The 15,259-nt window shown below is 50.0% G+C and overlaps 2 protein-coding genes across 28 annotated transcripts in view; both read right to left on the bottom strand.

The window, feature by feature from the left end:
• Positions 1-15,259, bottom strand: part of LOC130032902 (protocadherin gamma-C5) — a 194,854-nt gene that overhangs the window by 18,421 nt on the left and 161,174 nt on the right. For 24 of the 27 annotated variants that reach the window (XM_056124554.1, XM_056124551.1, XM_056124546.1 and 21 more), the window contains one exon: positions 2,222-2,280. In XM_056124554.1, the coding sequence (XP_055980529.1) occupies positions 2,222-2,280 (59 nt within the window). Of the gene's footprint in view, positions 1-2,221; positions 2,281-4,897; positions 7,765-11,936; positions 12,018-15,259 lie in introns of those variants that run through there. The other 3 variants (XM_056124569.1, XM_056124544.1, XM_056124570.1) reach the window with 3 other exon arrangements.
• On the bottom strand, positions 9,321-11,948 carry PCDHGC4 (protocadherin gamma subfamily C, 4). The gene has a single exon (XM_056124571.1). It carries the CDS (start codon positions 11,946-11,948, stop codon positions 9,357-9,359), a length of 2,592 nt encoding a protein of 863 aa, XP_055980546.1. The 3' UTR covers positions 9,321-9,356.

The raw sequence follows: 15,259 nt of genomic DNA, 5'->3' as shown, positions 1-15,259 counted from the left end.
ATCAGTAACTGTTTCATCCTCAAGTTGATGAAGGATGGGAGAGCTCGTGCCGTATGTCCTCAATTTCCCTAAGAGCTCCTCCATGTAATTCAGGTCACCAAGGGACTTGAGAACATCAGAGGACACTGGTGGGACTTTCCTGGGACAGCAGTGGATCCTGCCTTAGAGTCTGGAATGTCCAGCATCGGGGTGGGAAGGCCGCCAGTAATTCTCAACCATCTTGGCTCCTCTCACTTTCTTCTAGAAGCTTTCCCTCTACCCCCACTCCCCAGTTACACTCATGTTAGCCTCTACTTCTCAGAATTTGCTATGGTTTGTAACTAGACCTGTTTTGAGTGTGGTCTATTATCGATATTCTGTCTCCCCCTTTGGTCTGGAAGTTCACTCTTAGAGGCAAGTGTCTGGCACTTGACATTCAACCTAGATTGAGTAAGGAGATGCTCAATAAATATTTCCAGAATGAATGGAAACATAAATACATGAATGGAATACAGGAATGATTTTGTGAATAGCTAATGGGAAAGGAGACAGACAGTCGGGGTCAAGGGAGGGTCAAGAGTAGTCAGGCTGCCTGGTTTGCTGCCTTCTGGGGACCTTCTAGGAAGTGTCTTGAGATGTTGAACACCAAGACGGGATGGGACATGTCCAGGAACAAGCTGGAATCTCTGCCATAGGCTAAGGTCTCTTGGGTTCTTGTGGCCACGAGGCTGCTAAATAGGCAGATGCTAAATCTGCAGCACCTGGGAAAATTAATTGGCCAGGGGGCAGGGGAAGGCGGCCTAAGCTCTGCCCTACTTCTTATCCTGGGCACCGTGGGTTCCTCCAGGCTTCCTGGCACCTAACAAGGAGGCTTGGCTGAGAGCCCACTACTCTTCTCAAGGTCTTTCCGATGAAGATGTCCCCTCCCCCTCCCCAGGGGGGATGCTGTCTTAACTGGATTTCAAAATGGATTGAAATGAGCAGCTGGGGCAGCCTGGAAGGGTGGGTGTGTGGTAGCGGGAGCAGAGATCAAAGACTCTCTGTGTGAGGTGTGGGGGCTGCACCACATCTTTGTGCTGGCTCGCTTGCAAGTACAAAGAAATGAGAGATGGAGACAGAGACACGGAGTCAAAAAATAAGTAAATAAAGGATAACAAGAGACAGAGGAATAAAAAGAGTAACAGAGGAAGACAGGGGTGGGGGGTTGGGGGGAGAACAAACTTTGAGTGATATACAGAAAGGGACAGGGACAAAGCGACAAGGAAAGAGACCCAGAGAGGTTGAGAACGAGGAAGTCAGAATTAGGGAGAGACAGAAATAGAGACACAGAAGCTAGAATACAGGTCAGAAAAGAGGTCAAGGACAGAGACAGAAAGCAAGAAGAGACTGAAGAAGGAAGAACCACATTTATTCATTGATTCCACATTTATTGAGCACCAATGCCCCGACAGGCGCTTGAGGCACAGATCAATGCATGAAGATACAAACCCTGGTGATCAGGACGCTGCAGCAAATACCGAAACTGAGACAGAGACTGAAAAAAGAGAGGGAGAGGCAGAGATGGAGGCTGAGATAGGGTCCTGTGGAGCAACGCTGAGATAAGAGGCCAGTAACCAGGGTGTGACAAAAGGGTACCAGCAGGCAGCCTGAGGGAGGGCAGGGTGGGGGAGACCTGTTCCCCAGCTCCCCAGAAGGTGCTCCCTTCCCTCTGCTCCATCCCACTTCCAGCTATGCTATCCCAGCTCTCCACTGCCCTACCGCTGACAGCTCTCTGCCTTCTGTTCCAGGGAAGAATGGAGCCAGCCCAAGCCAGAGCAGGGGACAGAGACATTAAAAACCTCCTCTCTGCCCAAATAATGGTGGGTGTAGTGATGAAATGATGCATACATGAAATGTCATTACACTATTGTAAATAATAGTACCTCAACGAAAATTTGAAAAAAAAATAAACAAAAGCTTTCCCTCCATCCAGAGACCACTTTTAAGAACATCTCTGGGTCCCCTAGAGTCCCCAGGAGGTAGACAGAGGCGGGGTGGGTATAAGAGTTGGCTCTTTAGAAGATGCCAGAGGTAGCACCTTTTTCATGGGATCTGTTCCCCAGACCCCAATCTACGACAACATCTCTGAAAAAACGAGGGAAGAAGCCATTTGTAGCCCATCGGAGCCCCCCCCCCTTCCTCCCACGTCATCCCTGAGAAAAATGCCGCAGAGAAGAGGGTGGGCTGGAGAGGCGTCACCTACCCGCTGGTGCCGGGTCTCTGCCCTTGCGAGAAACGCCAGTCCGTGTTGGGCGGGGCTTGCTGTGGAGAGAACAGAGGGGAGAAGTCAGAATGTCACTTGAGCCCCTGGGGACTGGCAGGGAGGGAAGGAGAGGAGCGGACACAGAGAGGAAAACAGGATAAAATGAAGGAGGGGGGTAATGTCATCTGCAAAGAGAAAATAGGCCTCGGAATCTTAGAGGTCTGAGGTTCAGTAAACAAAGAGATACAAACATTTATCTGACCACTGTGAGCAAACCCAGATTCTTCTGCTAGAGAAATGGACTTTCCCCCACTGCCCCTAGAACTTCTATGCTTAGATTAAATTATAGATTAATTTCTGTGCTAAAGGTCTTTGGTGAAACTGGGGAGAAGAGTGCAGAGAACTACCCCTCCCTCCAATTTTTAAAAAATAAAATAAATAAAAGACTGGAAGAAGAGGTTTTATATGAGAATTCCATCCGCCTTGGAAAGAATTTATTCAGCTCCTCAGTTGGGAACAAAGCTTCCTCTGCAGCAAGATGGCTGCGCTCCTGGTAACCCTTTCCATGCCGATTTCTGCTGCAACACATTCAGAGGAACCCGTTCTCCAGACTCTTGGCTTTCAGAGATCCCTTCCCACAGCTAAATACATTATTAATTTAGGAGTCATGCCAGACTGGGCCTTTGCAGGGCATCCAAGCCCCAGGACCTCTCACCCCTAAAACTCTGTGCCAGACAATGGTTGTGACTAAGGAGGAGAGAACAAGGCCACTCTGTTTGGAATAGAGAAAACTGCTGGGATGGAGCCCAGCAGAGATCAAGCTCCCACAGCCTCCAAGCAGAGCCAGCTGAGTCTCCGGGGCTCCCAAGGGACCAATCTGTAGCCGGCACCCCTCCCCACCTCCATGAAGGAGGGGAACTCAGGCCAACTATCAATAATCAAGGGAGGAAAGGGGGACTGTTTTCTGAAGGTTCTGTCTTGGAACCCTCCTGGAGGCATCTCCTTCCCAGTTCTAGGGTGTGCTGGTAATTAATTGTCACACTCCCAGGAGCAGAGAGGGAGGTGTGAGCATGTCTGATTACACTGGAGAGAAAGAAGACCGAGGGCTGCTAAATGACATTTGGAAGGCTCACAGGTAGTAGTTATGTGAACAGAATTCAGAAACTTAGTGTCCCTGGAGCCACAGGCCTCATTCCAGAGCATCACCCTCGAGGATCCTGTGGAGAAGGGCTCTGGGATGTCCCGCCCTGGGCCACAACTTTCTCAGATACAACAGGATACACACAAAGATGCCCAAACCCTGAGAGATCCAAGGAGAGGAGCTGCACAAGACTCAGCCTACAAAAGGATGGCGGGCCCAAGCTGTCCAGTTAGGACTGTTCAAGAATGAGGAGCTCAGTGAATTCTCCATATGGGAGGCCCTAAAATAGCCCTAATACCCCAGTAGATACCAACCATCTCCTGAACTCCAGCTTTACAAGGTCTCAGAGCGCTGAAAAGCACAAGTTCTGGTGTTAGACCAGCCTGGATTACCTCATCATTTACCCTGTGAACTTTCCCCTCTGTGATGCCAGTACCTAGAACACTCTCTCAGAAGAGGAAAGAGTGAGGCTCTCTCAACTAGCTATTAGAACCTCAGCAGACTCCGCATGATTCAGCAGGGCAAGGTGGGGATTAGGGACATTTGAATAAAGGCTTCTAGGTTTATAAGAACTTGTCATTTTTTTTTCTTGTTCGTAAGAAAACCTCCTGGTATCCAGGGGCACCACCGCATTGGGCAGACTGTGATTTTTCCCTCCGCCAGCGCCGGGAGGGCTTGCCCCAGACCCAGATACTCCGGTCAACCCCCAACGCCCTGATCTTGGATCGTTGGTACATTATGGTCACAAATCAAAAATCCATTTCAGAATGCGGGTTGGCCTGGCGCTCCAGAACCCCACATCTCGCGCGAAGTAACGACCGCCGATGCCACTGAGCCCCGGGGCTGCCTGTTCCCCGGAGGCCGGCGTGCTGGCCCCAGGCCGGCCTCTGCTACCCTGGGCCCCAGGACCCGCAGCTCGCGGGTCATAGAGTGCCGCCGCCCCGCGCCTAGAGCGCCCGAGCCCTTCCCGCGCTCGCTCTGACGCCTCAGCCGGCCGGGGGCGACCCCCGCCAGCCTGAAGCGCGGGGAAGCGACTCCTGAACCCCCGGCCGCCCTCGGGGGCCGCCGCTTGGGCTGTTCGCCACCACCTGCTGGGCGGTGAGTAACTTTCTGAGGGCTGCGCTGCCCGCCAGTCAGAGGAGCGGCGGCGTGAGGGCGCGGGCGCGAGGGTGCGTTCCTAGGGCGGGCGGCCGGGGAGCGGGGTCACACCGAGGAACCGTGAGGCCGGCGAGTGGCTGGGGCGGCCTTTACGTGGTCCCCCCAACCGCTGTGGAACTCCGCCTGGAGTCCCCGGCTTGGCTAAGTGGGGGTGTGGGACCCCCCCCCCCCCCCACACACACACACACACCGGCCCTCAGTCTCCGTCTCCGGGGCTCCCGGCCCCTTCCACATCTCTGGCTCGGCGGCAGCGGCGGAGGCGACAGTCCCAAAGGTCCTGGCCACGGGGGAGGGGGGCGCCTGACAGGAGTGGCGGGTGCAGCACCCCCGGCCAGCCCGGGACCTCGGCCGCCCCCAGGGCGCACCCCGCCCCTCACCTGGCTCGGCTCCCTCAGGGTGTTAGCGCGGGACCTGTAGGCGTCAGGCTCCAGCGCCGCGGAGGCGGGCTGCTGGACGCTGAGCGGCCTGAGGAAAGTGAAGTCACTGCCGTCCGAGGCTTGTGAAAAGCACGTCCTGTAGCAATGGCTCTGCGAGTCCGTGGGCCGCAGCGTCACCTCCATGTACTTGAGCGTGCCATCGGAGCTCACCTGCAGGTTGGGGCCCGACTGCTTATAGAACTCCCGCGAGGGTGACTCCTGACGCCTGCAGCACTGGCCCCCGCCCCCGTCCCCACTGGCTTGCCCCATAAGGCACTTAGCTGACAGAAAGGTAAAGGTGACTAAGGATAAGAGACTGACGGTTGCCAGAGCCACAATGAGATAAAGGGTAAGGTCTGACCGCTCCGGGGTGTGTGTGAGGAAGTCGCTGGATTTGGGCATTTCCTCTGGGTCTTCATCCTCCAGAACCAGCAGCACTGTGGCTGTGGACGAGAGGGATGGGTCACCATTGTCCCTCACCAAGACCACCACCTGCTGGGTGTCAGCATCCTCCTCTAGTAAGGCCCTGGCTGTGCGTACCTCCCCAGTACGTGCAGATACCAGGAACAGCCCTGGAGTCGTGGACTGGGGCAATAGAGAATAAGAGAGCCACGCATTGTGGCCTGCATCAGCATCTACAGCTGTCACTTTGGTGACCAAGGAGCCAGGAGGAATAGAGCGAGGGAGACGCTGGGGGGCTGAGAGTTCCTGGCCTGGTCTTGGATGCAGCACCATGGGGGCATTATCATTCTGGTCCAGGACAAACACGTGCAGAGATGTGTTGGCATGCAATGGGGGAGAGCCAGAGTCTCGAACCCCCACTACGATCTGCAGCATCTGCAGCAGTTCGTAGTCAAAGGTTCGCTGGGCAAAGACACGCCCATCGTCAGGGTTGACGTAAACAAAGGAGGAGGCTGGGGCTCCCTGGATCTGATTCCCTACAATGGAGTAGATGAGGCGGGCATTATCCCCAATATCTGGATCTGACGCAGCCACAGTGCAGAGAAGGGAGCCTGGAGGCCGGTTTTCTGAAATATAAGCAGTGTAAAGCTGCTGACTGAAGTAAGGTGTATTGTCGTTAACATCTGAAATGTTGAGCTTGATTGTGAGATGAGTTTGCAGGGGAGGTGAGCCCGCATCACTGGCCAGCAGCTTGATTATATAGTGTGGTCTGACCTCACGATCCAGGGGCTGACTAGTTAGCAATGAGTAGTGGTTCTCAGAAGGCTTAATCTGAAATGGCAGATCTGGAGAGATATTCAGGCTTACTTCACCATTTCTCCCTGAATCTCGGTCACGCACATTGAACAATCCCACTACTGTGCCCACTGATGTACTCTCCAGGACAGGATTCACCAAAGAGGTCAGTAGTACCTCTGGGGCATTATCATTGACGTCCCCCACATCCACTTGAATCACACAGTGGCCTTCCATCGCTGGCTGTCCCTGGTCCCGGGCTCTTGCATGAATTTCATAGAAACTTGATTCCTCAAAGTCTATGAGACCTAACACATGGATGGCTCCACTAATAGGATCTAGGCCAAAGAGATTGCGCACTGCCTCAGATGTATGGTCTCCAAAAGAATAGTCTAGTTGGCCATTGGTGCCCTCATCTACATCACTGGCATTGAGGCGGAGCAGCAATGTACCTATGGGTACATTCTCTGGAAGTCCCACACGTATAACTGAGGACTGGAAGGTTGGAGCATTATCATTGATATCCAGCACGATGACAGAGATTAAGGTGGTGCCTGAGCGGGCTGGGGTACCCCCATCCACAGCAGTAAGCACTAGCTGATGTCTTGCCTGCGCTTCACGGTCCAGCTGCTGCTCTAGCACCAGTTCAGGAAACAGTTTTCCATCTTTTAGGGTTTTCACATGCAGAGAGAAGTGGCTACTGGGGCTTAAAGTATAGAAGCTCACGGTATTGGTGCCCACGTCTGGATCCTGGGCACTATCCAGTGGAAACCTTGCTCCAACTGCTGCTGATTCTGAGATGCGTATCTCTCGTTCAGGAGTGGCAAAGCTAGGAGAGTTGTCATTAAGATCCAGGATCTCTACCTCTACACGAATTAATTCCAAGGGGTGTTCAGTCACCACCTGCACTGGCAGCAGGCAGCTGGTGCTGGCTCCACACAAGCTCTCTCGGTCAATCTTTTGATTCACTGCCAGAGCACCACTCATCAAGCTCAGAGAAAAATAGTGCTCATTCTCCTCAGAGCCCAACCGCAGTCGGCGGCTCAACAGATCTGTCACCTTTAAGCCTAGATCCTGCGCAACATTCCCCACCAGAGTCCCAGGCTCAGACTCCTCCACCACTGAGTAATGAAGCTGCCCAGACACCCAGCCCCAGCAGCACAAGGACAACATGCATAGCACTTGCCATTTCCCAGAGAGCTCAGTGGGTGTCTTGGGCCCCATGCCCCAGAAGTCCCTTCCTGGACACTGATTCTTTGCTGTCCTGTCTCCAAGGTAGACCCAGGGCTTGGGATGTAGCAGCTGAAATCTCTAATATCTCCTTCCAGCTCTTAAAAACTGCTCCGAGGTTTGTCTGCCTGCAGCAGTTCTTCTTAGTCACCAAATGGCGGGGGTGTGGAGGAGGAGGGGAATTGAATCTGAGTGGAGCCTGGGAGCTGGGGGAGGAGAGGCGGGCAGGAAGAGCAGATCCCCCACCTCGGCACAGAATCTGATTGGCCAAAAAGTCTGTCTGCTCTCCACCAATTATAAAGTCTCTTTAGAAATGTAAACCTTGGGAACAGGCGCTGCAAATCTGTGTCACAGAAACCTCCTACCTCACCAAACATTTCGTGCTGCAAGTTGATTCACCCCCATTGGCAGCAAAGTTTGACAGCTCAGATGGTGCTCAACAGGGAGGACAAAGTGGTACAAAACTTCTCAGTATTCTGTCCCGGCAACTTCCTGAACGACCTCAGAAACTTATGGTACTTTGTTTGAACTAACAAAATTGTGCTCTTCTAAGGGAGGGAAAACCGATGTATTTCCCTTCACTTCTCCATCCTGTGAGAGAGAAGATTTGTTAAACCCTTGTAGAATCTTGCTCTGACGCTACATTGAGGGAGATCAATGCTTTGAGGGGTTTGAATCTCAGCTTACTTGGCTCTTCTACTCTTTCCCACAGTAAAGCAATGTAATGAGCATTACAGCATTACAGCTATGGTAGAAGGAACATTTCTGGAACTTCCCAAATACCCATGAATCCTTGGTGATTCAGGTCATCAAAAGGTGACAAGAAACTAGGCACTGCCTTAAGATATTATGGTTTTCAAAAGAACTCTATCTAAGACTCCCATAGTCAAATGGTTCTTTCTATAAATGAACTCAACTTTAAGAACATTTCCTTCTTTCCTTCCTTCCTTCCCTCCCTTCCTTCCCTCCATTCCTCTTTTCCTCCCTCCCTTCCTCTCTTCCCCTTTCTTTCCTCCCTCTTGTTCATCGTCTTTCTTTCTTTCTTTCTTTCTTTCTTTCTTTCTTTCTTTCTGTTTCCCTCCCTCCCTCTTATTTCTCTCCTCTCTCTCTTTCTCTTTCCCTCTCTCCCTCTCTCTTACTTCTCTTTCTTCCTTTCTCTCTTTCTTTCCCTTTCTTTTTTCTTTCTTTCCCTCCCTCTCTTCTCTCCTTTTTCTCTTTCTTTCTTTCTTTCTTTCTTTCTTTCTTTCCCTCTCTTCTTTCCTTTCTTTCTCTCTTTCTCCCCTCCCTCCCTCCCTCCCTCCCTCCCTCCCTCCCTTCCTTCCTTCCCTCCTTCCTTCCTTCCTTCCTTCCTTCCTTCCTTCCTTCCTTCCTTCCTTCCTTCCTTCATCATTCCTGATGGAACTGGGAATCTAACCAACATCAGCATATGCAAGGCAAAAACCTTACCCACCATATTCTCTCTCTATCCCAAAATAGTTTCTAACATTAAGTTAACTCACTTATTTATTCATTCACTAAAGATATAATGCTCCGTTTTCTCCTTTCTATTACATTTAGATCAACTTCCAAGTAGGAACTTGATTGAGAATCCCAAAGGTCTGGACTGAAAGGTCAGTCCTCATTTATACTTCTCTTCTCTCTTGGCTCTTTCCTTTTCATGCCTTTTGTTATGTTCTGAGCAGAATTCCCTTTATCAGCATATTAGAGAGTACTTGATACTATGGGTCAAAGTTCCCTTTTCTTCCATAAAGGTAGCATTAAGTTAGTCCACACCTGGCCCACTCCAAAAGAATAGAGAAAGCAGTCGCCTCAGCTAGGTAACTAATGCACTCAATTTTATGGCACGATAGTCTTCTAGATGCCCACATTCCAGCAACATGCTTCCAAAATACCCTTATGCTTTTTTTTAGTTTTATTTCTTATTCTCAGATAAGGGTGTAGATATCCCAAACAGATATCTGTAACAACCCCCTGGTTAATTCTCAACCCATTTCTAAATAACAGCATCTACAACACAGTTACCACTCACAAAAATGATGACATCACTATGGGCTCTTACAGAAAAGCCAGTGCTCCCTGAGCCCAGCCATATACCTGAAACAGAAAAGCCCTTGAGCATAGGCTGAGCCTGCAAAGGTCTCACCTCTAGCCCATAGAGAAGATCAGAGGGTGGGCAGCTTGGGCGAACAGGCTCCCCTGCCATAGGTGCACTGGGTGACTTCACCATCATGAAGCTATCACTCCGAGTGGGTGCAGAAGCCAAGGGTGTACAGCCGTGAGAGTGGCCACCCACATCAACAAACTTGATTGGATCATCTGACCCGAGCTGGATTCGGAGGATCCCATTTGAGGGAGGAAGCCCCTCCCTCCTTCGAGATCTGGTGAGACAGGCACAGGTGCCAGCAGGAAAGCAGGTTACTCCACAGGCAGCCCCACGAAGACACTTAGAGAGTAGAGCCACAAATGATCCAAAGGAGACAAAACAAATTGCCACTAGCGACACAGCCAAATACAGGGTCAAGCGAGATTCTCCTTCCCTTGGAGCTGAAGATTCTCGAAGATCAGGGACAACTGGATGTGTGTCTTCCTCCAAAGACACTAGGAGAGTAACAGAGGTAGAGAGTGGTGGGCTACCACTGTCCTTTACCACTATGACCAGCTTCTGTGGCGGGAGATCAGCTGGGATGGGAACGGCTGTCCGTACCTCCCCAGCATAGCGGGAAACTGCAAACAGACTGGGATCTGGGGCCTCCAGGAGCTGATATGAAACCCAAGCATTGTAACCTGAATCCAAGTCCACAGCTGTCACCTTAGTGACTAGGTGGCCAGCACCCACTGATGGAGGCAGCGCTTGGGGACATAAGGAACCAGGCCGGGCCCTAGGACGGAGTACAGCTGGGGCGTTATCATTGAGGTCCAGCACAAAGAGACGAACTGTCACAGTACTACTAAGAGGAGGGTTGCCCCGATCACGGGCCTGCACCTCAAATTGTAATGTCTGTGTCTGCTCATAATCAAAGGATCGAGTAGCATGAACAGCTCCAGTCTGTGGATTCAGAGAGATGAAGGAAGAAGCTGACACATCTCGATTTCTGGGCTCTAGAAGAGAGTAGGAGATAAGTGCATTCAAGCCAGAGTCTGGATCAGAGGCTGCAAGGGAGCAAAGCAGGTCTCCTGGGCGATTATTTTCAGGAACAAATACCTCATGTGATCTCTGGAAGAAAGAGGGTGGGTTATCATTCACATCTGAAATATTGAGGAAAATAGTCCTGTGTGTACTCAGAGGAGGGTTCCCAGCATCAGAAGCAGTCACCATGATGTCATAGCTGGACTTGGCCTCTCTGTCCAAAGGCCCAGCAGTCACAAGAGAGAACTGGTTCCTGAAGGCAGACTTGAGGGCAAATGGCAGGTGGTCAGGAATACGGAGGCTTACATCTCCATTTGACCCTGAGTCCGGGTCCTGTACACTGATGAGTGCCACCACAGTGCCAGGTTCTGCGCTCTCAGGGAGAGTCCCAAGCTCAGAGGTTACTGTAATGTGTGGGGCATTGTCATTCACATCTAGGAGATCCACCCGAAGGCTGCAATGTTGCTCCATGGCAGGAGAACCCCCATCACGAGCACGAACATCAAATTCATAGTAATTTTCACTCTCAAAGTCTAGGGGTCCTTGAAGGGTAAGCTTTCCAGTAGTGGGGTGCAGGCTAAAGAGGTTTCTTACACGATCAGGGGTGTGACCACTGAAGGAAAAAGTGACGTTACCACTGGGACCCAGGTCTGGGTCAGAGGCATTGAGCTGGATGAGCAGCATGCCGGCTGGTGCACTCTCTAACACACTAATTCGGTAGCTGGATTGCTGGAAGGCTGGGGCGTTGTCATTCACGTCCAGCACTGATACCCGGAGCTCCGCGGTGCCAGACCTAGGGGGGTTCCCTCCATCCACAGCAGTCAGCACCAGGCGGTAGTCTGATTGCTTTTCCCGATCTAAAGGCTTCTCCAGAAGCAGCTCTGGAACCAGGCTGCCATCACTGCGCTTCTTGACATCCAGTGCAAAGTGTTCATTGGAGCTTAGTCTATAGCTGCTGATGGAGTTGCTTCCCACATCTGCATCCTGAGCCTTTTCCAAGGGGAAACGCTGTCCTGGGGGAGCTGCTTCCCCAATTTCTAAGTCCAACTGCTGCCGAGGAAATCGGGGGGCGTGATCATTCACATCTACAATTTCTACCTCCGCTCGATACATTTCCAAAGGCCCTTCAGTTACAAACTCCAGGGGCACGATGCAGCTGGCACTGAGCCCACACAGTGCCTCTCGATCGATTGGATTCTTGATGAGCAGAGCTCCGCTGTCCAAATCCACACGGAAGTGTCTTTGGTTCACCTCTCCAGCAACCTGCAGCCTTCGAGCTGACAAGCTCTCTGTATCCAGCAGGAAATCTTGGGCGACATTCCCTACAAAAGTCCCTTCCTGTGACTCCTCTGGGACCGGGTAACGGATCTGCCCACAAACGTAACCCAGGTGGCAAAAAAGGAACAAAAGGGTAGCCCCCCGGCAGATTTCTACCCAGCTCCTCACCTTGCAGAGCATTTCTGCCAGCGGCCAGTTTTCTGTCTGGTCCTGAGAAACAGAAGAAGCCGACCCGCCCCAAACGACCACAGCAGCTGGAGACACCTATCTCCTTTTCCTCGCGCCAGCTCTGGCGCGGCAGAGCCGGCACTGCAAGGGTTACGCGCCGTTTTTTGCTAGTGGCGGGGTAGATTTGTCTGCCTTCCACCACCCGATTGGCAGACAGTGGTTCCTGGGCTCAGCCAATAGGCTGAGCTGAGAATATCCCAATAGCAGCAGGGTTAATGCGTCGCTGCATTGGAGAAAACACACACACACACATACACACACCAAAACAAAACAAAAAAAAGCCTCCAAACGTATCTTTTCTTCTTCCTCCTGCTCAACAGTATTTATTTCTACAGTTTATTTCACCTCTGTGGAGAGGCAGACAATTTATGTATATTTTCCTGTCTCCCGCCCCAACATACCAACTCCCTCCCTCCACCCCCTTTTCAGGCAGGGAAAACAGCGACTGTCTGAGGAGCCCTAGCAACCTGAAGCCCAAAGAGGGAGTAGCCATTGGAGACTGGTCACTTTGTTCAAACCCATGTTACCAACAACCAATATCCTAAATGAGTAGCTTCTGTCATAGTCTGAATGCATTAGAGCAACACTATATGAAAACTCTACCTTCTGCAAATTACTTAGTAACAAATCCACCTCTTCGCTAGAAAAGGCTTACACATTAATGTAGCCAATAAAATTTATGCACTACACATTTTTTTCCTTGTAACAGAAGGCACAACCGGAAACCAAATCTTTTATTCAGACACTTGCTAGTGATATGCTAAATTATCATTCATTGATTTCAAGGGCAGTATGAAAGGGAATAAAGTAGGGTAGAGGAAGACAGGAGATGGAAGTGTTCCAAATCAGTGTGTATGGGAGGCGCTAAGAACTAGATCTCATTACCTGGCAGAATGCTAATGTTCACAGATTTAATAGCTTCCTTGTATGATTGAAATCAGTTACCAACAGCATCGTGCCTACAAATCCTTCTCTATTTGACACCTCAGTATGCTTGATATGTTGTTAATTACCAACTGAGACTGTTTCAAAAGAGCAAGCTTTCACTTCACCCCAGGGGGCCTCTTGAAGCTGGAGACTTGATCTCATCATGCCCCACCTTGACCTAAACCCTCCCAGGAGCCAGGCTACCACCTGAAACTTGTGATCTGAGTGACAAACATACAGAACACAAAGAACAGTCCAGCCTGATTTGTGCATGCCTGTATATATGCACACTATGGGTCAAATCCAGGGACTCTATTACAAAGCATAAGCTCTACCACTAGCAAAATCTTTGACCATGGAGATGAGACTCATTTGAATCCTTGCCTAGATTACCACAGACTGTTAAAATCAACAGCAAATGTGAGGTCTTAGATTTGTCGTGTGTGTGTGTGTGTGTGTGTGTGTGTGTGTGTGTGTGTGTGTGTGTTGGAGTCCCACCTGGCAGTGCCTAGGGGCTACTCCCAGCACTACTTGGAGTCACTTCCTGAGGTGCTTAGGATATGGAGGCTGGCATCAAACCCAAAGCTCCTGCATGCCAAGCATGCACTGAAGCACTCTGAGCCATCTCCCCAACCTGGATTTTTCTTTTTGTGCTAAACCAAGCTATACTCAGAACTTACTCTTGGCTCTGAACTCAGGGATCAATCCTGGTGAGGTTCAGGGAACTATGTGTGGTGCCACGGATTGAACCAAGGTGTGGTTCAAGAATAAATAAACTATTTAAAATGTTTTGGATTTGAGCCACATCATTAATGCTCAGGGATTACTCCTGGATTTGCACTCAGGAATCACTCCTGGAAGTGCTCAGGGGACCATATGGGATGCTGGGGATTGGACCTCAGTCAGCTTCCTTCTTGCAAGGCAAGCACCCTACCTGCTATGCTATCTCTCCAGCTCATACCTTAACATTTTAAATATTTTTCACGGGGGCTGGAGTGATAGCATGGCAGGTAGGGCACTTGAGTTGCGCGCGGCCAACCTGGGTTCGATTCCCAGCATCCCATATGGTCCCCTGAGCACCGCCAGGGGTGATTCCGGAGTGCAGAGCCAGGAATGACCCCTGTGCATCACCAGATGTGACCCAAAAAGAAAAAAAAAACATTTTTCACCTCTGACCAACATTGTGATCTTAAAGGGATGGCTTTCTGAGTTCTTTTATAAAAACACTTATGTCCCTTTTTGGAATAAACAATGTATAAATCACCCTGACCTACAAGATGTTTTTTGCCAGCATTCACTGTCTCAGAGAATGATACCATCTTTCACCTAGCAACCTTAGTTTGAATAACAGAGGGGAGGGGAGCAGCAGGTCAACCTTGACTCCTTTCTTTCAGATTCCCCATATCATGTCAATTAACAAGTTTGGGGGATTTTATAATCATCTCCCTCTATGCCATGTTAGTTAACAGGTTTTGGGGATTTTATAATCATCTCCCTCTATTCCATGTTAATTAACACGTTTTGGGGATTTTATAATCATCTCTATATCATGCTACTTAAGCATTCATACATTTTCTCAAATATTATATCATTCTGTTCTCTTTACCTTCATCTCAGTATACCAGCTCCTTTATTTATAGCTTCCAGAATAATTCTAAAATAAACAAAAATACATGCCATCATAGGCCAGAGTATATAGCACAGTGGATAGGGCATTTGCCTTGCACGTGGCCGACCTGAGTTCGATTCCTCTGCCCCTCTTGGAGAGCCCGGCAAGCTACCAAGAGTATTCTGCCTGCACGGCAAAGCCTGGCAAGCTCCCCGTGATGTATTCGATATGCCAAAAAACAGTAACAAGTCTCACAATGGAGACGTTACTGGTGCCCACTCGAGCAAATGATAACCGGGAGGACAGTGCTACAGTGCTACATGCCATCATATATATGTCATTTCAGAATTCTACAATGAGTATCAACTATTCAGAATAATTAACCCTTGGTAACTCAAAGTTCTAACTGTGGCCTACTTCTTTCACTTTATCTCCTGCTAAGACAGTTTTAGAAATACACTTTAAGGCTCAACAATAGTGAAATATCCTTCAGGGAATTTCCTGCAAGAATTCTTTCTACCTGACCTGTCTCCCTTTACTATTTGAAATAGCATTACTCAACCTTTACTTTTCAGCTCAAGCATCTCCACTTTTATGAAGGCTTCCTGATTTCCCCCAGGCTTGTCTGGGAGGTCTTTAAGCTCTGTGGTTTTTTTTGTTTTGTTTTGTTTTGGGGCCCCACCTGGAAATTCTCAGAGGTTACTCCTGGCTTTGCATTCAAGAGTTA

Source organism: Sorex fumeus, unplaced genomic scaffold, assembly GCF_029834395.1.
Source record: "Sorex fumeus unplaced genomic scaffold, SorFum_2.1 ptg000051l, whole genome shotgun sequence".
Classification (NCBI taxonomy): Eukaryota; Metazoa; Chordata; class Mammalia; order Eulipotyphla; family Soricidae; genus Sorex; species Sorex fumeus.
The sequence above is the reverse complement of the archived record's forward strand: the minus strand, read 5'-3'. Positions and strand labels throughout refer to the sequence as shown.

What these genes read in the sequence shown, in the direction of transcription:
- PCDHGC4 (XM_056124571.1), bottom strand. Translation starts at nt 11,948, where the DNA reads ATGCTCTGCAAGGTGAGGAGCTGGGTAGAAATCTGCCGGGGGGCTACC.